Source organism: Ipomoea nil, unplaced genomic scaffold (assembly GCF_001879475.1).
Source record: "Ipomoea nil cultivar Tokyo-kokei standard unplaced genomic scaffold, Asagao_1.1 scaffold2833, whole genome shotgun sequence".
NCBI classification, from domain to species: Eukaryota; Viridiplantae; Streptophyta; class Magnoliopsida; order Solanales; family Convolvulaceae; genus Ipomoea; species Ipomoea nil.
The window spans coordinates 368,890-396,592 of record NW_017619261.1 but is presented as its reverse complement, the minus strand read 5'-3'; the positions used below and the strand labels follow the sequence as shown (position 1 = coordinate 396,592).

Sequence of the window (27,703 nt, the reverse complement as noted above, 5' to 3'; positions counted from 1 at the left end):
TGAATAATATGGGAGGGGTATGGCCGTATGGGCGCAGTAGTGACTATGCGTGTACATTTCTTGTTAGCCGTAATTTATGTTCATTGCCCCCATGTTACCATCTTTTACATGCACATTTTGTGCATTTTGCTGTCTGAGTATGTGCATTTTTTTTGTTGTTAGTATGTCGCTATATGTTTTTTATTATATGTTTTAATTTGGTTAGGTATAAGTGTTTGTTTGCCGTGTTAACTATCTTGATTTTGTATTTATAAAGTTTGTTTTAGGGTGATGCAGTGTGTTGAAACATCTTTTTCATTTAATTATACAATGGGTATTATGTGGTTTTTAGTTCTTTTTGTTTTTTAAGTCTGTGCATACGTATACATTATAGGTATATAGTGTGTGCGTTACAGTGTAGAATGCGCTGGTATGCACATTTTTTATGCTAATTAGTGTGATGTAAACATCTTTTTCATTTAATTATATCATGGGGAATATATAGTATGTGCACCAGAGATAGTATAGGTGCCTAACGCAGTGAAAAATCCTATTTTTTTTTTGTCTATTTAAGTCTGTGCAAATGTATGGTATGGTAGGTGCATTTTTGTGTTGATTACAATGTCGAGTATGTTTTTTGTGGGGAGTGTATGTGGTTTGTGCTTGGGATGTAGTTAAATGCAGTGTTATCTATTTTTATGATGGTGTTATTTTCGATTTTTGCAGGTCAAGGTGACCCACACACCCCAGTTGGTGTAACCGATCCGGTTGCAACTTTACAGCCTGACCCCCCCCCCCCCCTCGAAGAACACCACCCCCCGCCGACCTCGGCACCACATGAAGATAACGAGGTGGCTCAAGCCCCATCTGACCCGGTGCCGGATAGTGTTCCGGATGAGGATGAGATTAAGAATCTGAATTGGTGCAAATTTGTGATCGATTGTTTGGTTGACAGGCATGCAAAGTGGTCTATGGATACAAAACAGTCATTTACTGTGCATTTACATAATATCTATTGCATGGGTTTAGTAGGTGAAATATGCAGTAGTTTTTTATATTATTTGTGCTTTATTTCTGTTTTTTTTAAGAGTGTACTTTTAAGTTTGTGTGTTTTAAGTGAAATATAAGGGTATTCTTTGCTTTTTTTTAGCATGCACCTTGGGCGTTTTTTTTATGATTGTAGGTATATGGTATGTGCATATATGTATATGTAGTTTGTGCATTAAGGGTTATATTGTTATAACATGCACATGAAGGTTTATTTTTGGGACTGTAGGGTATGGTATGTGCCTGTATATATATAGTGTGTGCTTTTTGAGGTGTTGGTCTTTGCGTTGCATATTTAGTATGTATATTATGTATTTTGTAGCTGTAACATGCACCTAGGGCTTTAATTTTCTGACTGTAGGTTACGGTACGTGCGTATATATATATACTGTGTGCATTAAGGGTTCTATTGGTAAACATCATGTGTTGTGCATTTTGTATGCATTTTACTCTATAATCCGTGCAATACGAGGTATATGCAATAACATGGGTTTATTAGATGAAATATGCAGTAGATAAGCATTATACAAAAACCAGCATACGCACAGACACGAAGTGTTCATGCACTTAATGGTCCAAACCCAAAAAAAAAAAACCACAAAACACGGTCACAGTCTATTTTGTTTATTAGGTAGTACGACGTACATTTTATCAGCATTCTACGAAAACCAGCATATGCACAGACACGAACCGTTCATGCACTTACTGGTACAAACCAAAAAAAAAAAAAACCAAAAACACGGCCACAGTGTAGGTTGTTTGTTAGGTAGTACGGCGTATATTTTATAAACATTATACAAAAACCAGCATATGCACAGACACGAAGTATGCAAGGACGAAAAAAAAAAACCACCGAATATGCACGGACACAAAAGTATATATGCACTGATCGGTACAACGCAAAACAAAAACAACACAGACACAGACTACCTTCACTACAACGTAGTACGGTGTACGCACAGGCAGGTGTACCCGTACGCACACGATTTGTGAACGCCTGCTATCGACCACCCCCAAACCCGTTTCACACCTCAACCATTTCGGGAAAAACCATGGTAGCGCACAGACTTAGAGGTGAATATGCACTTACCGTTACTGCCAATATCCATTTGCTGAAAGTCCTAAATTGTTGCTCCTACTATCACCAGCGACGTCATCACACATCTCCCATTGTTAACGCTAATTATGTCCTCTAATCTTTTTATTAATAGAATCTTTTAATTTCCATCCTCAAAAGCAGCAAAAGATGATTCATATTCCATTTAATTTAAGTCCTTAATTAAATTAGCCTTACAATTACTAATTTAACCTTACCATAGATAATAATGGACATTATTTCTTTTAATCTCAACCATAGATGGGAATTCAATCAATGGGTATTATTAGGCCTCATGGGCTCATCTATTAGAGGGGTGCACCAGATCCAAAGCCTATATATATATATATATATATATATATATATATATATATATATATATATATATATATATATATATATATATATTTTGTATAAATGTAAATCTAAAAAATAAGTTACCATGATATCTTTCCAAATAAGGTCCATAGTCTCTATTGGGACCTTATGCCATGACTCTATTGTCTCAATTAGAATTAATCTCACTATAAATTCATGTCCTAGGATTTGAACCCTTAACATTTAGAAAAAACTAAACATCTTACCATCTAAACTAATTCAGCATTTAGTTAAATTTATGTAAATTTAGTAGAATTAAGTTCCCGTGCAGTTTAGTGTCTCCCGTGCAGTGATTAATGTGCGTGAGTTTTGTACTTAAGGTGCGTGAGTCTTGTGCTTAAGGTGCGTGAGTTTTGTGCTTAAGGTGCGTGAGTGTGTACTTAATGTGAGTAGTGTTGAAACTTAAGGTGCGTGCGTTTTGTGCTTAAGATGCGTGAATTTTGTACTTAATGCGCGTGAGAATAGTGTTCTTAATGTGAGTAGTTGTTGAAACTTAAAGTGCATGAGTTTTGTGCTTAAGGTGCGTGATTTTGTGCTTACAGGGCGTTTGGTTGGAGAGGGGAAATTACGTGGGAAAGGAATTGCAATTCCATTGGGAGATGAATTACTGGAATAAAGTGGGAATTTAAATTCCAGTGTTTGGTTTACAGGAATAGAATTATTGGGAATTTCAATTCCAATGTTTGGTATACATGGGAACTGAAAGGGAATAAGTAGTATAAAGTCAAAAATGTCCATTGTTGTTGTTAGACATTAATTTTATGTTAAAAAAGGAAGGGATAATTTTGACTCATCACTATCTTTTTTTTCTTCCTAAAATCACAAGGGGGGACATGGGATTTTAATTCCATGAAAATGAGGGAATTGCAATTCCATGGAATTACAATTCCTTTCAACCAAACAAGGAAATTTTGTGGCCTTTGGAATTAGGTGGGAATTAAGTGGGAAGGAAATTTAAATTCCCTTCAACCAAACGCCCTGTTAATGTGCGTGAGATTAGTATTCTTAAGGTGTTTTATTTATGTGCTTAATGTGCGTGTGTTGTGTACTTAAAGTGCGCCAGTTTAATGCTTAATGTGTGTTTCTTCGCACAACCATATGGAAACCTTTTCCCGCACTTGATCCATTCCCAATTTAGTATTTATAAATTAACTATGTATATATATATAAACCTATACATACAATATATGTAAATGGGATGGGTGGGGAGTGGGGGGCAACTGTCCCCACTACCCCAATTGTGGCTCCACCATTGGGTGCTGTTACAATTTTTTTTCACGCAACCTACATTTTCCTCTTCATTGTTTCTTCCTCAACTTCACTGTTGCAACATACATTTTTATAATTTAAAAAGTACATTATTCTAAAGCATGAATTGCATTATTCTAATTTATAAAATACATTATCTTACGAGAATGCTCATTATCTAATACATAAAATACATTATTTTAACTCATAAAAGAGTTCTATTACACGTACTCTCAAAACACAAATAAGGATTATGGACTCACTTTGATAGTAATTAAACTACATTTTATGATGGAGGAAATTTTTGGCAAAGTGACGTCGTTTCTTGCCCTAATGCTCTACTGACTACTATCCTTGATCAATTTTTTATAGTTAGCTTTAACACCCATAGCCAGCAATCCATCAACTGCCTTCAACCGTTGCCTAGTAAGCTTGCACTGCCACCACCATCGGGGAAACTCAGCAGAGCCAGCGCCATCTTTCGCAGCTTTTCATCACCGCCGCCACCATCTTGGAAGCTCCGTAGCGCGACTATCATCGAGAGGACCTCCTAAAACATCTGGTAAGCCTTTTCCTACATGGTGGAAATAATATACACACACACACACACATATATTGGAACCCTAGAAATTGAAAATCTAAAGAGACTGGAAATGGAAATAGATACTCAGTGATTTGTATATAATGTGTGTGGAACTATGGAAAGAATGGGTATACCTATTAACTATGTGGAATTCTTATGTATTTATATTTCGAATTTAATTCTTATATTTGTCTTGATATATGCTTGCATTGGATTTCAATTTTTGTTATAATATACGATGCATAAAATTATGGCTCTAATTATTGAGGAAAAAGCAAGCCCTAAAACCCTGTGATTCTGTGAAGGTGACTATGGCTTTGTTATCATAATTTTAATGCATCTATACTTCAGTGAGGGATATCTCCCCATATCTACACATGTATGGGTGCTTCTGTGTGCTTTGCATTTGAATTTCTTTATGTTTGCAATGATTCTGTTAGTTTATTAAGGATTTTGTCTGAGTACATGTTGTATTAGCTGCCTCTTATAGTGTGGGATTCTTATAGATTGTTAGGGGGTATCTTTCCAGATGAGTTTGACAGTGGATTCCCCGGCACACTCATCAAGCAGTGATGATCTTGCGGCCTTCTTAGATGCAGAGTTGGAAACTGCTTCTGGTACATCATCTGAGCTGGAAGATGTGGAAGCAGAAGTAGAAGAGGGAGAGGAGGAGGGGAAGGATGATGAAGAACAATATGAAGATGAAAATGAAGATTGGGGAGAAGATGGTGATGGCAAAGACAACTCAGATGCTTCTAGGTACTTAAAAGTATTTTGCTCTTCAATTGGTTTTGGATTTTAAAAAATTGTGATTGGAAAGATGCTTCTAAATGCATTAAACTGAATTGAAACATAATAGATGGGGATTTTACATTTTTATGGGTTACATTACATGCTTAAACTATTTGTTAGATTTTGGGGAGAAAGTTGAAAACTGAATAAAAGATGTCACATTGAGTTTCAAAGAGAATATGAAGCAGTAATATTTAAGATGAAATTAACTTTTAGGGATTGTAAAATGTAATAGTTAGCTAATGATAGTTACGTTTTGGGGATGGTCTAAATGGAAATATATCTGTAGCATCTAGGTATGTATTACTTGAAAGAATGCTTACTGGCTAACTTTCCTGGGGAGGGGTGTGTCACACAAGTATTTGAAAGAATAGCCAAACATGTTGTAAAGTACAATATATTCTGGCTTTTGGGGGCATTAAAAGGATACTGACACAAGTATTTCATGCAAGTGCAACTGAATTTAGAACATATAATATTTTCACATGTCTCTCAAATTAACTTTGTCTAATATGCTTGGTATACAATGAAGTACTGTTAATAGACTGTTCTCATGCAATCCTCAGTAAGACCTAATCCTATTATCTGAGGCTTGTGTGCACCTTTTTGTATTCTAGTTACTGCTAGTCTGCTACAGAGGTAAGGATTAGGGGGAGTCGATGGAAGATAATTTAAGATGATATTTTCTGTTACAATGCTTTTGCAACATGTAATTTTATCTGCTTGTTTCTTCAATATTTTTGTTTATGTAGGATAAAACGGCGCAGGGTGGCAATTGACGAATGCACAGGAGATACGGAGAGTTCAAAATCTCGTGGAGAACCAGCAGAGACTTCTGGTGGGCATGCTTCCTTCTTCTATGAATCAAACTAGATCTTTAGCACCATTGAACTTTCAAAGAAATTTCTATACACACACATATACATACCCTCTTTTTGGTGTGTGACTTTACTGGAACCCTTTTGGTGCATTGTATTCTATTTATTTGGGAATAAAGAAGTGTCATATATTCCTCTTAACATCAACTACATGTATATTGGGTGGATGACATTGTTTTTGCCTAATATTTAAATGATTGTAGGTGTTTCAGTTAAGATGAATACGTGTACACATCCCGGTGTTATTGGTGGAATGTGTATACGGTGTGGGCAGTTAGTGGACGATGAATCTGGTGTGTCATTTGGGTACATCCATAAGGTATTTGTTGGATATTCTGATGGCTTAGTTCTGGCAAAATTGCTATCTTCTACAATTTGTTTAATATTTTATATTGGTACACTTTTTTTTTTCTTTTTTCATATAACTATATAAGCATGGTGTGTTTATATTTATGTAAATCTAGTGTAAAGATCTTTTTGATACAGCCATCAACCTTACATGGCTAAGTATGGTATGGATAATTGGATACCATGTATAAGAAGAGCAAAACTAGGGACTGTATAATATTTTCAAAAGCTTATATATTTAGGGAAAAGGGTCAAATAAACCCTCCAACTTTGTGTAAGAAGTCAATTAGGCCCCCGAACTTTTGACAGTTGCAATTAGACACACTAACATATTAATTTAGTGCATCAAGGCCCAAAACCCTAATTGTGACTTGCTAAAGCAGGTCAATAATACACCGGCGGAGCTCCGACGACATTCCGAAGAAGGCATGACCAGCAGGTCACCGGAAAAGGCAACCAAACTGGTCGCTGCCTCCGTCGACCGGAGAAGTCGACCAAACTGGTCGCCTTCTCCGTCGTTGGAGAAGCTTCTCCAGTAGACAGAGAAGGTAACCAGTTGGTTGCCATCTCCAACGACGGAGAAGCAACCAGTTGGTTGCCTTCTCTGGTCCACGGAGACAGCGATCAGTTTGGTCGCCTTTTCTGCCGACTTGCTGGTCACACCTTTGCCGGAGCTCCGCCTGTGCATTATTGACCTGCTATTGCAGGTCACTATTTGGGTTTTGGGTCTTGATGCACTAAATTAATGTGTTAATGTGTCTAATTATAACTTTCAAAAGTTCGAGGGCCTAATTGACTTCTTACATAAAATTGAAGGGTGTAGTTGACCCTTTTCCCTATATTTTATGCTATCGAAGCTATGTTATGTGGTGAAGAAATATTTGTACTCCAGCATTTCAGCTTATGAAGTAGATTCAATAAGCTGACTTTCATATTAACTTATTTTTGCAGAATTTAAAACTCACTTATGATGAAGTTGCTAGATTGCGGGAAAAAGACTTGAAGAACCTGCTGCAGCATAAAAAACTTTATCTGGTTCTTGATTTAGATCACACAGTACTAAACTCAACTAGGATCTCAGATATTTCGGCTGAAGAAGAATACCTAAAAGATACCCTTCCTGGTGTGACTTCTTTTTTCAGTTTTTATGTTTCTTATTATCTATTGCAATTACATGTTCATATATTATTTCTGTATATCTTTGCGCATATCACTTGGATAAGGTTGATTTTGGCCCTGTTTGGTAAAATGGCTGTTAGCTGATAGCTGTTTGCTGTTAGCTGATTGTGTTAATTAGAGGGTATAAATAGTTGATAACATTAGCTGATTGTAGAAAAGTGTTTGGTAAATTAGCTGTTAGCTGATAGCTGTTTGGTATAATTTCTTTTCTCAAAAAGCTAATTGAAAAAGTTGCTAGGAGTAGCTTTTTTAATTTTAGCCTTTTGAAGTTGCAAAAAGCTAATTAACTAAACATTTATATTGATATTTTAACTAAATCAAACAATTAATAGTGATCAAATAAGCCAAAATTGGCCTATAGGCCAATTTTTTACCAAACAGTGCCTTTATCTTCAACATAGGATCATATGTACTTCAAGAAGATGAAAATTGCTCCCTCTCTTCACGTCAAAGATGAAAACTAAGTGGGTTAAAAAATTACAAGCCATGTTTTGAAAATAGATAGTGCTGGTTTTAGGAATGCTACTGGACTTTTGATTGTTCTCATAGGGCCTGTTTGGTTCAAATTGCTTAGTGAGGGTATTATTAAACCCTTCACTACGTGTATTCCAGAGCATGTATCAACAACCCCCTCCCCCTCTCTGACACAATTCCAAGCTTAAAACAAACATGGGAATGGAGGGGATTACATGTTCAATACCCTCTATTCCCTAAACCAAACAGTCTCCTGGACTATATAAGTAATTGGTGATTTTATATCCTCTCTATCTCTCTCTGTCTCTCCTCTTCTCAATCCCCCATATCCCAACCCCTTATATACTAGAAGATATTTTGGTCTTTTAATCAGAGTTATAGTTTTATCATGACTCCAGATTGATGATTTGATAGGTAATTGTCTCCCTAATGAACAGATGCTCTGAAAAGCAGCCTTTTTAGGTTAGACAGGATCCACATGATGACAAAGTTGAGGCCTTTTGTAAACAACTTTCTGAAAGAAGCAAGTGATTTATTTGAGATGTATATTTATACGATGGGTGAGCGTCCTTATGCGCTGGAAATGGCTAAATTGCTTGACCCTAGAGATGTGTACTTCCATTCTAGAGTGATTGCACAGGGAGATTCAACTCAGAGGCATCAGAAGGGCCTTGATATTGTTTTAGGGCAAGAAAGTTCTGTCCTCATACTTGATGATACTGAAGTGGTAATCTTTTCCCATATTTCTTGAAGTTTTAACCTTATCTTGTAATGTGGTGTTTGGCCTGATAGACTAAATTTTTTACTTTTGTAAATGAAGCTTGCTACAGAATCACTTTCCTCGAGTGTATATGAGCTTTTACAATCTCATATATTTCATTTTCCTTTTCTCATTCCACCTTTTTTCCTTGGCAATGAGTGGACAAGACAGTTTCAGACAGTAATAAATATCTGATGCAAACTTTGGCTACCTCTTTTTTTTTTTCCATTATGCTTTTTGATAACTTACATAATCTTCCTTTAAGCCAGGACAAGAGTATTCAACAATTTCTCTTATTTGTTGTAGGTATGGGGAAAGCACAAGGAGAATCTAATACTAATGGATAGGTATCATTTTTTTGCTTCAAGTTGTCAACAATTTGGCTTTGATTCTAAATCACTTTCACAACTTAAGAGTGATGAAAGTGAAGAGAATGGAGCACTTGCTACTGTTCTTGCAGTTCTTAAACGGATCCATGGTATTTTCTTTGATCAGGTACCCTAAATATAATGCCTTTTCTATTTAATTTTAATTTTGTGACTTAAGCTTCAATGAATAAATTGCACTGATCTGGACCTCTTTTTTCAGAAACGTGGAGACAATCTGCTGGACCGTGACGTGAGAGAGGTAAGAACTCCATCTATTATTTGAATTAAGCATGTAACCCATAAAAATGTAAAATCCCCATCTATTATTATAATTACTAATGGGACACCATCACGTCAAATCTAGGACCAAAAATGGAATTAACTCCAATTTAGAATTTGCATGCCAAAGTATTGCTTAATAACTTTATCATCGAGTTTGGTGATGATTTTCCCTTTTTTCCCCTGTTAGGAGTTATAAAGTTTCTTCCTCCTCCAATTGTGATGACAGGTGCTAAAAGGAGTCCGTAAAGAAGTATTGGAAGGTTGCAAAATCGTTTTCAGCCGAGTTTTCCCGACCAAATTCCATGCTGAAAATCATCACCTTTGGAGAATGGCTGAGCAACTGGGAGCTACATGCACCACGGAACTCGACCAATCTGTTACACATGTGGTCTCAATGGATGCCGGGACTGAAAAGTCTCGCTGGGCACAGAAAGAGAATAAATTTCTAGTCCATCCCAAGTGGATTGAAGCTGCCAACTATCTATGGAAAAAGCAAGCTGAGGAGAATTTCCCAGTCACAGTCTCAGTCAGTACAACAAACAACAAATAGTTAACCTTGTCAAATCTGGGGACTAACTAATAGCTTCATTTTGTTTATAAATATTATATGCTATAGACAACTTTAGATAGGTTAGCTATGGATTGTTGAAAATTCAGATATAGTTTTGAACATCATTCTGTGAGAGTGGTAAAGCAAGGCTGTGATGCCTTCTTGTAGGCTTACTAGTGTAAATCTCATTTGATATGTGAACAGAGGAAAGAACAGATGAGATCCAACTTCATTCACAATTCAATTCCATCAGGAAAAACTTGTCTGAAACAGGATTCATACTACTTTATGCTATACGAAGGTTGTTGGTGCTAGAATCGAATCATTTTATGTTTGGAGTTTCAAAGATCAATTGTTAGGTGTCACTCAATCTCAACAGTAGATGTATGTCTGACGTGTGAATCTGAAAAACATTATTTTTGAATACAAAACACCGTAATCAATTACATATATCTTAACATTGTGTGTTTGTAGTATATAAATTGTGAATATGCAGTTGTAAAATTGTGAATATGCAGTTGTAAAAAAATTGTGAACAAAAAGCAGAGGGTTTGAATATGCAGTTGTAAAATTGTGAACAAAAAGCAGAGGGACCCCTAAACCTATTTAGTTAAACACGAATTTTGAACACGGAGTTCTAAATTATGAAAAAATGGCAAGGCCGAGCTAACCGGGTTAACTCGACCGAAATGGACGAATTAACTCAACCGAGTTAGGCGCTAGGCGACTGCCTAGGCGGCCCGAGTCGGCCAAGTTAGGCGCTAGGCGGACGCCTAGGCGGGCGCCTAGGGGGGAAATCGCCACGGTCTAGGGGCGCCTAGTGCCTAGGCGGGCGCCTAGATCGATTTTTACAACAGTGGTGGTGGGACAACCGAAACGCGTTTTTTTTTTAGCACCAGACCATATGTAAGTGTGTTTTGCATACAAATATATGTTAAGGGTCCGTTTGGAAAGTAGGAAAATGACTTCTGGAAAATGGTTTCTGGAAAATGAGTCATTTTCCGGAAAATATTTTCATTTTCCAGTGTTTGGTTGCATTTGGAAAACTGTATTGGTGTGTTTGGTTCATTTTCTGGAAAATGAGTACAATGTTATAATTAAATATTTTATTCTGAATAAAAAATACATTTTAAATCTTTAAAACTAAAAAAAACAAAAACAAAAACAAAATTATGGCTTCCGGCGGAACTGCCTTGGTTTCTGACGGAACCCAGTTCCGCCAGAAGCTTAAAAAAAATGAAATAGAAGTGGCGGAAAATGACTTCCGCCCAAATTTGGCGGTAGTCATTTTCCGCCAAATTGAGCTTATTTTCCCCAGTCAACGGAAAATGTTTTCCGTTGACTGGATTTTTCAGGTGTAGCCAAACACCAAAAACCCGGAAAATGATTTACAGAAGTCATTTTCCGGGTTTCCAAACACAGCCTAAATGTGAGTTTATAGTAAACAGATTGTGAATATTCAGCAACCTTGGGTGAAGATTAACACCAGGGGTGAAGCTTGTCATGAACAACCTTGGAAATCAAGGCACCAAGAGTGAAGATTAACACAAACACCACCACAGCAACCTAAGCACTCTAGGATTTACCAATAAAGCCTTCATTGAGAGCAAATGAAAAACTAAAATAAAGCAAAACTAAAGGAAACTTATTTTCTTGGGTTGCCTCCTAAGAAGCGCTAAGTTTAATGTCGCTAGCTCGACTCAACCTCTCAAAGAACAATCCTTGCATGCTTGGATGAGGATGAGTTCCTTTTCTCCATCCACTTTCTCTTCAATGAATGTCCTTAAATACCAGGCATTAAGGAACTCTTTAAGCTCAAAAATAGCATATTCTTCTCAAAGAAATTACAATGATCCACTTCCGAAAATATGCTCTCTTCTTCAATTTTCATCTCTTTTTCTTCTACCTTTCCTTCCAAATAGCACTTCGAGTGGTGGCCATCAATAAGTTCCTTTAAGATCAAGTTCACCACTCTAATTGCTAAGATTCCCTCATTCTTCATTCCAAGTTTCATGCCTCTTTCCTCAAATTAATTCTTGATCCACAAATCAAATAAGGATTTCTTCCTAAACATTGCTTCTTGGTAGTAGAGATGAGATTGACCAATCCCAAAGTCTCCATTCCTATTATCTTCTTGATTACCTTTTCTTGAGCAAGTAATGGAAATCTTGGGTCTTCGTTATGCACCAATAGGAAATGAGAGTCCTTAGATATGAATATCGGCCAATGGGGGCCTACACTCTCAAACCCATCAACTCCTCCCGATTCCCAAACTCTTCTAAAATTCTCAACAATGGAGTTTTCATCCATTGAAGGAGTTTCCTCATTCACTTCATGCATTCTATCAATCTCATTCTCCTTCTCATTCAACACTTCCTTTTCTACCGGAGAATTTTGGAGTTGTTCATTGCCCCCATTTTCAACTTCCTCCTTACCACCATTCCCATGCAACTCCACACCTTCTTCCCAATTTAAAGGTTCCATCTCAATTTCCTCATCAACTCCATCATCATCATCTTCACCATCAATGTCATCACCTCGATTTTCATTTTCTTCAACTACATGACCTTCATTTAGTAAAGAGCAACTTTTGTAGAATCTTAACATTGGAAGACAATTCTTGAATGGGTTCTTGAGTTGCCAAACTTTGTCCTTGAGCCATCATGTTGTCTAGTTGAACTTGTAACTCATTCATTTGCTTAAGCATGTTGGCCATTATAAACTTCATCTTCGGATCTTGATCAAATGGTTGGAATTCTTGTTGAGGTTCTTGATAGAGTGACTCTTGAGCTTCCCATTGATTATTGGCATATTCATCCTCACTTAGTCTCATGGGATAGCCCTCACCCTCAATGCCATCATTGGGTACAATAGTGTCTCACCAACGCCTAGCCAATGCCAACGTCTCCTCATCTACTCCATACCCCCCAACACTTGGTGAATGGGTGTGATGATCATATGAGGGTTGAGTGTCTTGGGGGTATGGTGTGTAATGAATGGGTGAAGGGTATGAATTTGGAGAGTAATCTTGTGGTGGGAAAGGATGTTGAGGTGGATTGTAGTCTTGTGAACATTGAGGGTATTGATCATTAAAAGCATATTGGGGATCTTGATATTGTTGAGGATAGAGATTATGGAATGAAGATTGGGAATGACAAGGTAAGTCTTAGTAGGATTGTGGTGGGTAAGGATATTGAAATTGAGCATCATGGTAGCTATTTGGAGGTGGGGCTTGAGGTGTACAAGGATTAACGGATGGAGCATTATAGTATCTTTGTTGAGGCATGTAGTCTCCAAAGCCTCCAAAAGATTGAGAGTTGTAATACCTTCATTGATCCATCATGGAAAATTACTTTCAGCCAAACCAAATGATGTAAACTTGACAAGAAAAATAAACAAAGAAAAACAAAAACTTAGTCTCCTAAGATTTCTTAAACTCTAATGCTAGCAAAACAAGAAATCACATAGAAACACCAAATTGCTAATCCCTGGCAACGGCGCCAATTTTTTGTTATAGCAAAAATGAGTGATGGTGAGTGTACGGGTGTGAAATGTCGTCCTCAGGGGATTGGGGGTTATGGCACGCAATATGCAGTCACAATAAACTAGGCATTATCATAAGGAAATCAACAAGAAGCTAAGCAAACTACAAGTTTAAGGAAATGGTAAGACTAACACATATCTACTATACTAATACTAATAATAAGAGCCCAAGAGAGTTAGGCCTATAATGGGTAGAAAAAATGGCGGTCAAATTTTTTAATCAAATGAATGGCTCAGATTGATCAGATTTTAATTTTTCCTTGAGATTTCCTAATTTATCCTTAATGAATATGATTATCCGTTAACTTTCCGTTAAATATTATATTTTCCGTTAATTTCTGGTAGTTCACCATTAACTTACTCATTGATTTCAATAAGAAAGGTCTTAGGTTCGAACCACATCCCAATCAAAGTTGGCATAATTAGTATTCTATTTTACTCTTATTAAATTAAATTATAATTTAGTAGCTATAACAAAAAATAATGCATATGCAATTCTTTAATTTAGAATTATGCATGTGTCTACAATGCCTTTATTCAAGAAAAAAAAAAAGTATTAGTTGAGTCACCATGATTTACATCCTCCCAAATGTTCTGTCCGGCCGGGGTGTGGGGGGGGGGGGGGGGGGGGGGGGGGGGTCCTTAGGGTTGGAGTTCCGCCTTTTGGAAGAAGAAAAAAAATTATTCATTATCAATAAATTAAATAAGAGAAATAATTTCATTAGTTATATTGTCTTTATTTTTCTCCAATATAAAAATTCTTTACTTTCAAAATTCAGATTCATCAATTGATTATATTCGCTACATTGTCCCTACAATGTCTTTATTAAAAAAATTATTCATTATCAATAAATTAATTAAGAAAAATAATTTCATTAGTTATATTGTCTTTATTTTTCTCCAATGTAAAAATTCTTTACATTCAAATTCATTAATTGATTATATTCACTACATTGTCTATTATCTTTTTTATGCACTATTTTTTAATTAAGTATCAAAGTTATAATACAAAATAATGCTATATATTTATTTACCAATTATTTTATTAATACCATGAAAAATTTTAAAAATTTAAATTAATAAAGTCAATTATATCAACTATTGAGGGATTTGTTGACAAAGTTCAAATCACGCAACAAATTGAAGTGAGAAACTACCTCGCAATGTCCTTGTTTGACACTCAGCAGTTAGCGGTTAGCGTTAGCGAATTATATTAGCGAATTTGACCATCGAATTATATCAACGATTGGTAAAAAGATATTTAAAAAACTTAGCTGTTTAAATTAACATTTAAAATGACCTAAGGGCATAATAATAATAATAATAATAATAATAATAATAATAATAATAATAATAATAATAATAATAATAATTGTTTTAATAATTGTTTTTAAAAAAAAATATAGATGTGTTTTGTTTGGGAAATCATTCTCAAAAATGTTAAGTGAAAATATTGTAAATTGCAATGTATGTATTTTCAGTGGTTTGGAACAAATTGTTGCTTCAAACGATTGAATAACCAAAACACTTTCTTTAGCATTTTGATCTTTGGGTTACATCATATTTACCAATCGTCCAATATCTTTGGGTTACATTATAATTAAAAAATTTAAATTTTTACTACATCTAAATTCCTTAAATTATGAATTTCTTTATCCATAATAATTTATTCTACAATAATGGTTGAACTAATTGAACACTGAGCAAAACACCTAAAGGACTGGTACCGTTGATTCATTCATTAATCTTGTATATATGTGCATTCATTAAATATATTTGAACCCTTTGCAACAAAATTACTTGGTTACTATTTAAAAAAAAAAATAGTAACAATTATAATGAATCTCATATATTACATTGTATTCATATACTATGAATTACATATTTAAATAAACAAATTGGACATTAAATTATTTATGTTGAACTTCTCATATATAATCTTGCATTTATATACTTTCAAATATTTATTTAATTATAAACATTGGGTAGAAAAATGACTGTCAAATTATTAAATCAAATGAATAGTTCAGATTTTAATTTTTCCTTAAGATTTCTTAATTTATCCTTAATTATATGATTATCAGATCCGTTAACTTTTTCATTAAGTACCGCTAATTCACCGTTAGTCTAATTCTAATATTAAAGTCTAATATAGAATTATAACTACAACATTAATCTAATTCTAATATAGTAATATTAAAGTCTTAATAGAACTCTAACCACAAATCCTATTGCCGGAATATCCTCAAACAATATTAGTATATATTTAATATTTTATGCTTTAATTTTTATTTGCTCTCCCTTATGTCCCGTATTTGGTTTCAACCATACCCATACAATTATTTTAGCGAAAATTGTAAAAAATGCCCCTCTATAATATGTCAATTATCAATGTCACCCTTGAATTATGAGTGATGTAAATGTTGCCCCTCAATTATCAAAACAGTGCACATATAGCCCTTCCCGTAACGGACATGTGGTTCCCCGTTAGTGTACAACACCGTTAAGTCGGAGTAAATATGTAATTTAGTTGTTTTTTCTCTCCCTTGATTCGAAGTACCAATGATGGACAGTGGTGGGGAACCACAGGTCCGTTACGGGAGGGGCTATATGTGCACCATTTTGATAATTGAGGGGCAACATTTACACCACTCATAATTCAGGGATGACATTGATAATTGGCATATTATAGAGGGGCATTTTTTACAATTTTCCATTATTTTATTGACTATTATAATCAATCTTGACTATATTATCTTGTATTTGTAACTTAAAAGTACCAATTTAAATACGCAAATTCAACATTCAATTATCTATGCATGAACAATTCTAATATAATCTTGCCTTGATATACTTTAAAATATTTATTTTTAAAAAAATATTGGGCATTATCCCAATCGCGCAATGCGCGTAAAAAACTAGTACACAAAGATAAACACAAAATAAAGAAATAGGACTCAAGCTAGGGAGCATTATCATCTAGATACTTCAACAACCTATGGGATTAGGGAGAACAAATAACCAAGGAATCAAAATGGAATGCACGTAGGTATCCTAATCTACGAACCACTCTCGTGATTAATAAACAAGGATTAGAACAAGAAATTGCCCCACTCTCGTGACGTATCAATTCCAAGTCCATAAACAAACTACACATGATTAAATAGCATAAAGTGTAATGAATAAATTCAAAAGTGGAAAGAGGCTAAGGTTTGGGGGTTAAGGTTTTAGGCTAAAGTTTGGGGGCTAAGGTTTTAGGCTAAGGTATTAAAGAATTGTCAGCAATGCAGTTAGCTAGCAACAAATGTTGACAAAAGAATTTGCAACTTAGTCCCTATACTTTTGGCTATCTACAAAATGACCCCTAATCTCCTACTATAAATAGGGAGTTCATTTTGTCATTCTGATCATCCCATCTCATCCCATCTTGTATCTCTTTAGATAGTTTAGCATATGAATTGCTAGTAGAGAGAAATAGAGAGTTATATTGTAACTCCTATTGTATTATTTTCTTTTGCCAATACAAAAATCCTTCTTCAATATTGCCTTATTGTGTGTATGATTTATTCTAAATCTTACACTAGAAATATTCTCAATATTTTTCGCCCAAGTTGCTATTCTAATTAGGTGCTGTGAACCGTATCGATCCTAACATAAAGAACACAAAAACATAAATATAAAGCATAAACATTGCAAAAGAGCTTTAAAAGAAGAGTAAGAAACTTCTCTATTGAAGATGAAGGATTTGTGGTTCAATCCCACTCCAATCCATGATTACAAGCTTCGTAGATGAGTTAGAGATGAAATACTAAACTAATCTAAGCTATGGAAGTGAAAGAATGTGAAAATGAATATAATTTATAGAGAGAAGGTAGAGAGAATTCTAACCTAAAAAATTCTAGAGTGAGAAAGTTGCAAAATGAATAATTAAGTCTCTCCAAATCTGGAGATTTTCGCCCTTTAAAACTACTTTTAGCTCATTATTTCCCATTTACGCGCGCCTTACAGCGTGACAACTCGCGTAAATGGGTCTCCTGATGCTTTCTTCGTTGATTTTGACTGCTTATATGTCCGAATTGGCCTTCGTGGTCTTCATGAACATTGTAACTATTTTTGATGCCGATCCATGGTCACTTGAATCACCTCGATCGGACACTCCTAGCTCTAGATATGATTTTTCTTCCGAAATATCGCTGAAATGTCCTAAAATTGTCAATATTTTGCTATTTTCACAAATGTAATCAAAACTAATCCTTGTGCCTAACTTTAATCAAATTAAGTTATTCTAAGCACATAATATGCCTGAAGGACTCTAATTAAGCAAAATATAACTCTTAATTAACCCATAAAAATAACACAATTTAACACTTATCAAAAATATAACAGAGTAGTAGTGAACAATTTGAATATAGAGTTCAAAAATTGTTAACATTCAGTTGTAAATTGTGAATATTGAGCTTCTAATTTGTGAACATTAATTTTACAAGCTGTGAATAATTGTGAACATATAATTTTGTCAATAATAATTAATAAATATTCACCCAAATTAAAATAAATTGCTAATTGACTGTAAAACTATATATAAACAAAACTAGAATTGAAAAAGAGCCATTAATGTTTAAATCTGCTTGATCTGTACTTACTGAAACAAAGTAGCAATAAATATTGTAAATATAGAGTTCAACAATTGTGAATATAGAGCTAAAAAAATTGTGAACGTTCAATTGTAAAATTATGAACATTTTGTGAACAATGTAAACACACCAAATTGTTAATAATTGCCAATAAAAACTCACCAAAATCACATACATGGTAAATAATCAATATAAATCACAAATTCTAAACACAAACATGAACAAATCATAATTCTAACACCAAATTTGTCGCACTAACAACACAAAAATAAATTCGAATTCATAATGCATCCTCATACATGTAAAAAAAAAAAAAAAAAAAAAAAAAAAAACCAGAAAACTTAGAAAAATCGAATGTAAAAATCACAAAAATCGAATATAAAAATTAGAAAAAAACCTGCAATTGTATACAATCCATCAACGTTTAAATTTGCCTGATCTCTTGCCTCCTCCATCGAAGAAATTAAAATTCGAAATCAGAAGAACAACATACAATAAAAAATGAAGGAGAAACAACTTGCGAAGGAGAAGAAGGTAGGTTTGAGGAATGAAGGAAGGAAGAAAGCAATTCTGAAGACAAACAACAAGTTAACGGAAAGGAATGAAGCAAATTTTTTGAAATTCAGAGGGCATCGTTTTGAAGCAAAGCGACACCGTTTTGAAGCAGGATCCACTTTGCAAGGTGGACCGGATTCACAACATATATTTATTATTGGTACCTAAATCAATTGTTATACCCTGCACCACGGCGCGCGTAGCACTGTGCGCCCCGCACCTCCCAAAACGACGTCGTTTTGGTAAGTTATGTAGGGAGTTGACGTGATTATGTGTATTTGTTTATACAATTATGTGTATTAGGGCGCATTGCCTACCTAAATGGCTAGATATTTTAAAAGCCCAATACGCAACTCTAGGCCCAATTTGGGACTCCCGTCATTATAAATAAAAAGAGCCCAATTGCTCAATAGGCTTTCTCGACAGAATTTGGGATTCCCGTCGTTCTTCTTCTTCTCTCATCTTTGACCCTAGAGGCTGGAGTAGCCCGACGAGAATACGGCCACCGAAAAAGAGCACCACAGAGACATGAGCGGAAAAGCCAGAAATTTCCGCCGCCGCGGCGGAGACGACGATGACGGAGATGAAGCGCCGGCGGTCATTTCACCTAATGGCAACTCCACACAATCCCAAGCCAAACCCGTCGCCAGTTCCGGCAAGCCGAAGAAATCTTCAACGCTAGCTCCCAAGAGCCTCCTTAGCTTTGCAGATGACGAAGAGTCCGAAGATTCGCCTTTCACTCGCCCTTCTAGACCCTCCTCCTCAAGCTCTAGGCTCGCCAGGCCATCGTCTTCTCACAAGCTGTCCTCAGTAAAAGGGAGAAGTGCCCTAGCGCCTTCTCTCCCCTCCAATGTGCAGCCCCAAGCTGGTACCTACACCAAAGAAGCTCTCCTTGAGCTCCAGAAGAACACCAAAACCCTAGCTGGTTCCCGCCCTACTCAGCCGAAACCAAAACCAAAACCTGAGTCAATGGAGCCTGTAATTGTATTGAAGGGGCTTGTTAAACCAGCAGTTTCTGTGGACTCAGAGATGGAAACGGGACGTGATAGTGAAGATGATGAAGCAAGGGTTGATAGACAGGGTGGGTCTGGGGGAATAGATAGAGAGGATACTGTGAACCGGCTCAATTCAATGGGGTTGGGGAAGGTCTTGAGGGCAACTGATGATATTGGGCCAGAGATACCAGACCAGGCAATGATAGATGCCATAAGAGCGAAGCGGGAGAGACTCAGGCAAGCTCGGGCAGCTGCGCCCGACTATATCGCATTAGATGGAGGAAGTAATCATGGGGAAGCTGATGGTTTGAGTGATGAGGAGCCGGAGTTTCAAGGGAGAATTGGGTTTTTTGGGGAAAAAATTGATAGTGGAAAGAGGGGAGTCTTTGAGGATTATGAGGATAAGGCAGTGCAGAAGGATGTTGGAGATGATAGTGTGTATGATGAGGATGAAGAGGATAAAATGTGGGAAGAAGAGCAGGTGAGGAAGGGCCTGGGAAAGAGGATGGATGATGGTTCTAGTAGAGGAGTGAGTAGTAGTGGTAGTGGTGTCAACAGTATCCCTGTGGTTCAGAGTGTTCAGCAGACGAAGTTTGGATATCCAATTTCAGGAGCTAGTGTATATTCCTCCGCTCAGACAGTTGCTGCTCCTGTTGTTAGTCCTAATATTACAGGAGCAGCTGGGGGCTGGCCTGGTTCAAATGCTATCTCAATTTCACAGCAAGCTGAGCTTGCTCAGAAAGCAATGCATGAGAATGCATGTAGGATTAAGGTATAATTTTTGCACTCACATGAATCATTTTGATCTCCTATTCTGAAGTATATATCTTGAGAAAAATTGTTCCTGCCTTTATGTGAACATTAATTTATATAAGCACTGAATTTAGATCTGGTTATGATAAATTATGGTATATTTCCTTAAGAAACACACTAGCATTATAAGAATAATCTTAATATGGCTTTAAGCCCTAAAGCTTTGTCATGTTTTGAACAATACATTGTGTAAACTGCTAAGTGCCTACTGCTAATTTTAAAGAGAAAACTGGAGAAATTTTCCAGTTAGTAAACGATCCCTATATGATAGGATTCACAACAAAACATTTTTCTGTTTTCCATTTTTCCAATTTTCTATTTTCCCGTTACTAAATGCACAAAATTTTGTTGTAAACTTTAGACATTGTTTAGAAGTTCCCTGCCATTATACTTTTGAGCTTGAAGTTAGTTTTATGATCATAAATTACTGTCATGATCGGAAACTACATGTGACCATTTCCTCTAGAGATAGCTGCTTCCTATTCATTTGTTATGTGCATTACTTTTAGTGGATGATTATCATGAATTGTTCAAAGAGAAAGGTTTGCATATTTTTATGTAAAGATTGTAGACTCTAATCATCTTAGTATCTTACTGCCAGTGTGCGTAAATGATTCCTTATGACATTTGATTAACTTGATACTACAATTGCCCTTATGCAGAAGTTGATAGTATACATTACCACTTTTGCATATTGTAATATCTTAATCACCTTTGCATTTCATTTGTCCTTGGTCAGGAATCTCATGGCCGGACTGTGGCATCCTTGTCCAAGACTGAAGAAAATTTGTCTTCTTCATTGTCAAATGTGACTACTTTGGAAAATTCTTTAGCTGCTGCTGGTGAAAAGTACATCTTTATGCAAAACCTTCGCGACTTTGTTTCTGTTATATGTTCATTTCTGCAGGTATGGTGTATATAATTTTTGACTTGCAAATTTCTGTATTTTAATGCTATTTTCTTGAATTGTACTATTGTTCTTACATTTTTGAACAAGTAACACACACACATTTATCTCATATTTCCTTCATGCTTATTTTTTTTTTGTAAATCACCCAAGAAAGCAAGAAGTATTGAATTTGTATTGGTGGAGAATCACCCTGGATTGTTGTCTAATGTTGCATGGAAGTATGGAACTGAGTATAGAATTATAGTCCATGTACCTTACACTAATTTGATTGGGGTTAAGGCTTGGTTGAGTAGAGTTGGTAAATCACCCAATGCACTTCAAAAGGTAGAAATTAGGCCATTAATGATTCAAATGATGCAAATTGATACTTTCATTAAAGTTGTAGTTAACTTAAGTGATTAAGGTTTGAAACCAAATATAAATGAATAAGCGGTCCTTAAAATTTAAATTAAGGATGGATGATGCAATCACATGATAACCAGTAGTCCATTTTGATAACTTGTAGTCTCATTAGTTTTATGGTGAAGCCAAATTACATTTTGAAATTCTTATTCACTGCAGGAGAAAGCTCCTTACATAGAGGAACTAGAAGACCAGATGCAGAAGCTTCATAAAGCACGAGCAGAAGCCATTTTAGAAAGAAGGGCTGCCGATAATGAAGATGAAATGAGAGAACTAGAAGATGCTATCAGTGCTGCAAAGCAAGTTTTTAGTGAACGTGGTAGCAGTGCGGCAACAATAGTTGCTGCAAAAGAAGCTGCTTTAAGAGCTGCTGCTGAGGCAAGAAGGCTAAGGGACTTGCCTGTAAAGCTAGATGAATTTGGTAGAGATTTGAATCAACAAAAGCGAATGGATATGGCAAGGAGAGAAAAGGCTCGAGAACATAGGAGAGCAAAATCTGATACTAAAAGAATGTCAACCATAAAAAATGACAGTTCCTATCAGCGGGTAGAAGGTGAATCAAGCACTGATGGAAGTGACAGTGAGAGTACAGCCTACAGATCAAACCGTGATCAATTGCTTCAGGTTGCTGAAGAGATATTCAGTGATACAAATGATGAATACTCTCAACTAGCAGTGGTTGTTGACAAGTTTGAGAGATGGAAGAAAGGTTATTCTTCAAGTTATCGTGATGCTTATATGCCTCTAAGCATTCCTGGTATTCTATCTCCCTATGTCAGATTGGAGCTTTTGAAATGGGATCCATTGCATGAAGATGCAGATTTTATGGATATGAAATGGTATGCCTTCTCAACTCATGGTAGTTAATTATAATGAAGCCTTTTTCAGGCGGCCTTTCTAGTATAAAACTTGTTATGCAACTTACAACTGTACAGTACAAGGCATGTTGGAAGTAGGATCAATAGGTGTAATCAACAGATTGGAAAAAGAATAATGATCATTGAATTTTATATACTTTATTTCTAATAGCACAGATTTATGATCTCTACAAAAGCTTTTTATGTAGTAATTATAAAACGGCCAAAATGTCTGCACTACAAATTAATTATGAAAACTAGCAATGCTTTCTTGTTACTAGTTACATCAGGGTCAAAATTTCTTAGAACTTCTCTTTGAAGTTTGTCCTCATTGAAGATATTTCTTGCTAGATATACTATGTGGTGATTGAATTGTCGATCTATCTATTGATTTATAGCTTTTGTGGGATTACAATAATTATTGTAGCAATTTCTAGCCAGGGAAGAGAGCATTAGTTAAATATTTGACCTTCAACAGTGCAGTGTATTTAGCATATCATTCTTTTTATTTGTCTCCAGGCATTCTTTACTCTTCAATTATGGACTTCCTGAACATGATAGTGAATTTAGCTCTGATGATGCTGATGCCAACCTCATTCCTCAGCTTGTCGAAAAGCTTGCAATTCCTATCCTTCACAATCATTTAGCACACTGTTGGGACATGCTTAGCACTCGAGAAACAAAATATGCTGTCTCTGCCATTAACTTGGTGTTTAGATATGTCCCCTTGTCTAGTTCGGCTCTTGGTGATTTGGTAGCTGTTTTGCGTAACCGTCTTGCTGATGCTGTGGCTAAGTTGGTGGTATCTTTTTATTCTCTAGAAATATCTCTTTTCATGCTCTAGTTTAACAGTGAATGGTTCTATCTGATTTTATACATACTTTTACAGGTTCCCAAGTGGGATTCAATTCTAATGAAGGCTGTACCAAATGCAGCTCGTATTGCAGCATATAGGTTCGGCATGTCTGTTCGCTTAATGAGAAATATATGCTTGTGGAATAATGTTCTTGCAATGCCTGTCTTGGAGAAGCTTGCTCTTGATGAACTCTTAAGCGGAAAGATTCTTCCACACCTTCGGAACATTCAATCAGACATTGATGATGCAATTACAAGAACTGAGAGGATTGTTGCTTCATTGTATGGTGTCTGGGCTGGTCCAAGTGTCATTGGCAATCACAGGTATTGCCTATTTATATAGTTCCAATTTCTTCATCTTAATTTTCTTCTTGTTTTATATGTATTCAAATGTCATGTTCCATTTGCACTTTTCTTATTGATCAATCTTACTATAGTATTTCTTACGACAAAAATGGAGAAGTGGGAGGGTATAGAAATAGTTTTAAGGGATGCAGAAGGTTTAGGCTTACTGCTGCATGAAACCAATCCAGGGTGGACCAATGATGTCTGCACCTTGAGTCACATATTGGAGCCTCTATTGACTTAAAACTAAAGCTTTTCTGCCTCTAGCAATGCATTGTGTTTACATAATAAGAGGGCATTGGCCTTTTGATGCACAGGGTAGTAAGGTTGTTTTTGGAGATTTAATTCTTCGCCTCCCCTTGGACTAGGAAAAAATGCTAATCAATCTTAGTGTGGTTACCAAGCAGTGGACCAATGCAAAGCCTTGCTGACATTGAAGAACCTCAATTTCCTCCCTAATCCATTGATATTGTGAAAGAGAGTAGAGACCAGATTTGAGTACCAATTTCACGGCCTCCTCTTGCATTGACATTTCCAGCAAGGGGAATTCGAGGGAGGATATAGGGAAAGTTAAGAAAAAGACTGGATTTGTCAAATTCTGTGAACACCTTGATTACGTTTAGGCTAGAGTACTAGTGTTTGTGCTTTTACTGTACAAATTAAGGTTATTCTGAATGTTAATTTTCCTTTCCAATCGTTTCATTAAAACCTTGATTGGTACTGAATGCATGGCTAATTGCAGCACTAGATAGTTTTATAATCTCTTTTTTTTTTTTTTCTCCCTCCCTCACTGGGCATAAATTTGTGATACTGACTGCTTTCTTTGTTGTTTACTTGTGTGTAGTCCAAAGTTGCAACCACTGGTTGATTATTTGTTAGCACTAAGTAGAATGTTGGAGAAGAAGCATTTATCAACTGGAGCAGAGTTAGAGACTGGAAAACTTGCTCGTAGACTAAAAAAGATGCTGGTTGAACTCAATGAATATGATCATGCCAGGGAAATTTCAAGAACCTTTAATATCAAGGAGGCATTATGATTTGTTTCTTCTGCCACAGGTTCCAATTTTTTTTTCTGCCTGACATGTGGCTCTACTTTCAAGAGTCCAATTTTTAATTACTAATTGAGCATTGATCCGTGTTCTTGTAGTTATGTCCAAAATGAATATCAGTGGAGAGCATAAAAAGTGAAATGATCACAGTTGATAGGAATCTATCTTCATTCTTATAATTTTATAGGTTCAAGTTTTGCAATCAATCCCTATACTTTTTTTTTTTTTTTTCTGGACAAAGTTCCCTTTAGTCTAAATTGGTCACTTTAATCCTTGTACCATTGAAATAGTGACAATCAAAAACAATAATAGACTTAGTTGATTGACACCATTTTGTCTGCTTATGTGTCATTAATGTGGTTAGCTAATCTCAATTAAATTTAAAAAAAAAAACTTGTGAGGCATGCCCCTTGGATTTGGATAGCAGCTACACAAAGTTGCTCTAGAGTGATTAATGGATATAACTAATTTCTTGAGTAGTGATGCATGCAAAAATGCTTGTTAGATACAGTTTGACTAATTGCATAAATGGTTCCCAATCAAGGATTCAGCATTGGGTAGTCACAGGAGTGTTTGAAACTGATGAAGTAGAACTGTAGAATCAATGGGTGGCCTCTTATAGTTTTTTTGTTTCTTAGTGACACATAAGCAAACGACTGAGTGAACTGACAGACTTTACAATTGACCTTGATTGTCACCTTTCTTAAGAATGCAAGGATTAACTTGATAAATTTATTAAATTAATGATTCAAATAGAGTACATGGATATTAGGTATTTTAAGCCAATTCTGTATGCTAGAGTTAAGTGATGTAGAGTATTGGTTAGGATTTCTAATTGATTTTAAAATTCATTTGAAGAGAATGACATTAGTTTTAGGAGTATTTTATTTCATTGTGAAATTCATTCAAAAGACTGTTTGGATGAATTGTGGTTGTAGTGGTCCACCACTCTAATCGCAGAAATTTCAATTGGAGGATAAGGGTTAGTGAAGTGGTCTTAACCACTCAAATCTCACTGTCATTGCATTATCTGATGCACTGACAGTGAGACTCCACTCACTGCTTTTTCTATATCTAATGCACTGACTGACACAAGCAAGATAATTTCACCTATTTCTCATGTATTTCTTACACATGTACATAGCTAAGATCTTTTGATGATTAATTACGTTTTTTTTTTCATGTAGAACTATACTTTTCCATTTTTTCCAATTTATGTTTGTTTAAACCTGCATATTTATTTACCTTTCAGAATTTTATTCCCTTTGTTCCTGCATGCGGAGCAAACACTATCTATCATAAACTCCCTACCATATATTAATAATTTTTGGAACAATTTGGGACAAATATTTTCTTGTTTGTTTATCACTTTTTTTTTTTTTTAAATGTGTGAATAAAGCGACTAAAACTTCAAATGAACCTTGGAATTTTCTTTGTGCTTAATTAAAGAATGGAGTACTAACCTCAAATGCATAAAAAATGAGCTATTCTGATGTTGCAGTTGATTGCTTTCCTATCTTCCACCCTTTCCCAAAAAAATATAAACAAATAAAAATACAGCCTACCTGCATTTCTCAGGACATTATCCTAATTCTGCATGTCCTGTAATGAATTTACAAGGTATATGTAGAAACATTGTGAATACAAAGAATGTTGAAATGTAAGGAAGTTGAAGAGAAAAGCAACATTCAGAGATGTTTATCTGTGGCACCATAGAATTCAGTAGTCAAATTATGAGCCCTTTAGTAAATGCCAGTTTCTCCTCCAGTCTCTATCACAAGGTTATTCACATTATCCAAATTTTTTTTGTGCTTCATGAAAAGCTTGCTTCTGCTTTTCAATACTTGTTTCTTTATCTTCAATGCCAAAAAAATGACCCTTTATTTATTCATGATCTCCCACAGTTGTATCTCAAATCTTTGCCAAATTTGTTCTATAGGGATTGCCACCCTTCTTTTACCTCTACAAGTTTCTTATTCTGCTTTTCATCTTTATTCAGTGCCTGTAATTTGATTTTTTTCCATGTCCACAAAGGTATAATGGATGTAACTTTTTCCTTTTTAAGTTTAGTTCTCACCTAATCAAAGTAGTCGAGAGTATGTTATTAATATATAGTTTTGAGGATGACAGCAGGAAAAACCAGTTAGTATCACAAGAAGAAAATGGGTATTCCTTTAAACAGTTTGTTCGAGCACTTTAGCAGCAGTAAGTTTATTAACTCCTTTATTCATAGATTTTTCTTGTTCTAAATGCAGGAAAGCATTTATGAATGATGATCAACAGAATTGAAGGAGCATTTCTCTGAAAAGAATCTTCCTCCGGCAACAGAAACTGCAATCATTTTGACATTCTGTTGCATGAGCGATCCTCGGGAGGGAGGGAGGGAATACAGCGGGTAAGAAAGGAAATGAGATGAGAGGGTGAAAGGAAGGAGAAGAGCTAAAGCTTGAGGCATATGCATTTCTTGATTCAAACTGCCAAAGAATGAAAACATAGAGGGTAGAGACTAAACAAAAATGGTTAGAGTTAAAAGGCAGTGAGAATTTCTACTACTGAAGAAGGGGTGGGGTTGTTTTTACTGTAGTATAACTTATTCTTAGATTTCTAAAATTTAGGATTTTGTGTTTAGAGACCACTAATTTACCCACCCCTACACACCAAAGATTTCTTCTCCCATGAATGCTAGTGCTGCTGTGTAATTCAACCGTTTCCCCAATCCAATCCAATCCAATCCAATCCTGGATGATATAATACATATACGAAGTATATTTCTATTTTTGTTA

General features: G+C 35.6%; 2 protein-coding genes across 11 annotated transcripts; both read left to right on the top strand.

Moving 5' to 3' along the window:
- Positions 1-4,111: 4,111 nt before the first annotated feature.
- On the top strand, positions 4,112-10,256 carry LOC109159572 (RNA polymerase II C-terminal domain phosphatase-like 4). Of its 5 annotated transcripts, none has more exons than XM_019307673.1 (9): positions 4,112-4,310; positions 4,846-5,090; positions 5,876-5,961; positions 6,214-6,320; positions 7,301-7,472; positions 8,440-8,729; positions 9,069-9,257; positions 9,351-9,389; positions 9,639-10,256. In XM_019307673.1, the coding sequence occupies exons 2-9, from the start codon at positions 4,861-4,863 to the stop codon at positions 9,960-9,962; spliced, it is 1,437 nt and encodes a 478-aa protein (XP_019163218.1). In that variant the 5' UTR covers positions 4,112-4,310; positions 4,846-4,860; the 3' UTR covers positions 9,963-10,256. The 5 variants fall into 5 exon arrangements, with proteins under 5 accessions (XP_019163218.1, XP_019163216.1, XP_019163214.1 ...); XM_019307671.1 differs by having other exon boundaries at positions 4,113-4,310; positions 4,861-5,090; positions 6,205-6,320; XM_019307669.1 differs by having other exon boundaries at positions 4,113-4,310; positions 6,205-6,320.
- Positions 10,257-19,111: 8,855 nt separating this feature from the next.
- LOC109159569 (transcriptional repressor ILP1) lies at positions 19,112-27,703 on the top strand. 6 transcript variants are annotated; one of them, XM_019307663.1, is made up of 10 exons: positions 19,112-20,461; positions 21,242-21,409; positions 21,974-22,653; positions 23,191-23,473; positions 23,561-23,850; positions 24,716-24,928; positions 26,366-26,375; positions 26,551-26,557; positions 27,018-27,020; positions 27,181-27,703. In XM_019307663.1, the coding sequence occupies exons 1-6, from the start codon at positions 19,223-19,225 to the stop codon at positions 24,906-24,908; spliced, it is 2,853 nt and encodes a 950-aa protein (XP_019163208.1). In that variant the 5' UTR covers positions 19,112-19,222; the 3' UTR covers positions 24,909-24,928; positions 26,366-26,375; positions 26,551-26,557; positions 27,018-27,020; positions 27,181-27,703. The 6 variants fall into 6 exon arrangements, 5 of the variants coding, with proteins under 5 accessions (XP_019163208.1, XP_019163210.1, XP_019163209.1 ...); XR_002050609.1 differs by lacking the exons at positions 26,366-26,375; positions 27,018-27,020 and having other exon boundaries at positions 24,716-24,927; positions 26,541-26,701; positions 27,176-27,703; XM_019307665.1 differs by lacking the exons at positions 26,366-26,375; positions 26,551-26,557; positions 27,018-27,020 and having other exon boundaries at positions 24,716-24,927; positions 27,176-27,703.

Coding starts and splice junctions, on each gene's coding strand:
- LOC109159569 (XM_019307665.1), top strand. CDS start 19,223: ATGAGCGGAAAAGCCAGAAATTTCCGCCGCCGCGGCGGAGACGACGAT. Junction 21,410..21,973: donor TTATATGTTCATTTCTGCAG/GTATGGTGTATA, acceptor TATTCACTGCAG/GAGAAAGCTCCTTACATAGA. Junction 23,474..23,560: donor ATGCTGTGGCTAAGTTGGTG/GTATCTTTTTAT, acceptor ATACTTTTACAG/GTTCCCAAGTGGGATTCAAT.
- LOC109159572 (XM_019307671.1), top strand. CDS start 4,861: ATGAGTTTGACAGTGGATTCCCCGGCACACTCATCAAGCAGTGATGAT. Junction 8,730..9,068: donor TACTTGATGATACTGAAGTG/GTAATCTTTTCC, acceptor TATTTGTTGTAG/GTATGGGGAAAGCACAAGGA. Junction 9,258..9,350: donor ATGGTATTTTCTTTGATCAG/GTACCCTAAATA, acceptor CTCTTTTTTCAG/AAACGTGGAGACAATCTGCT.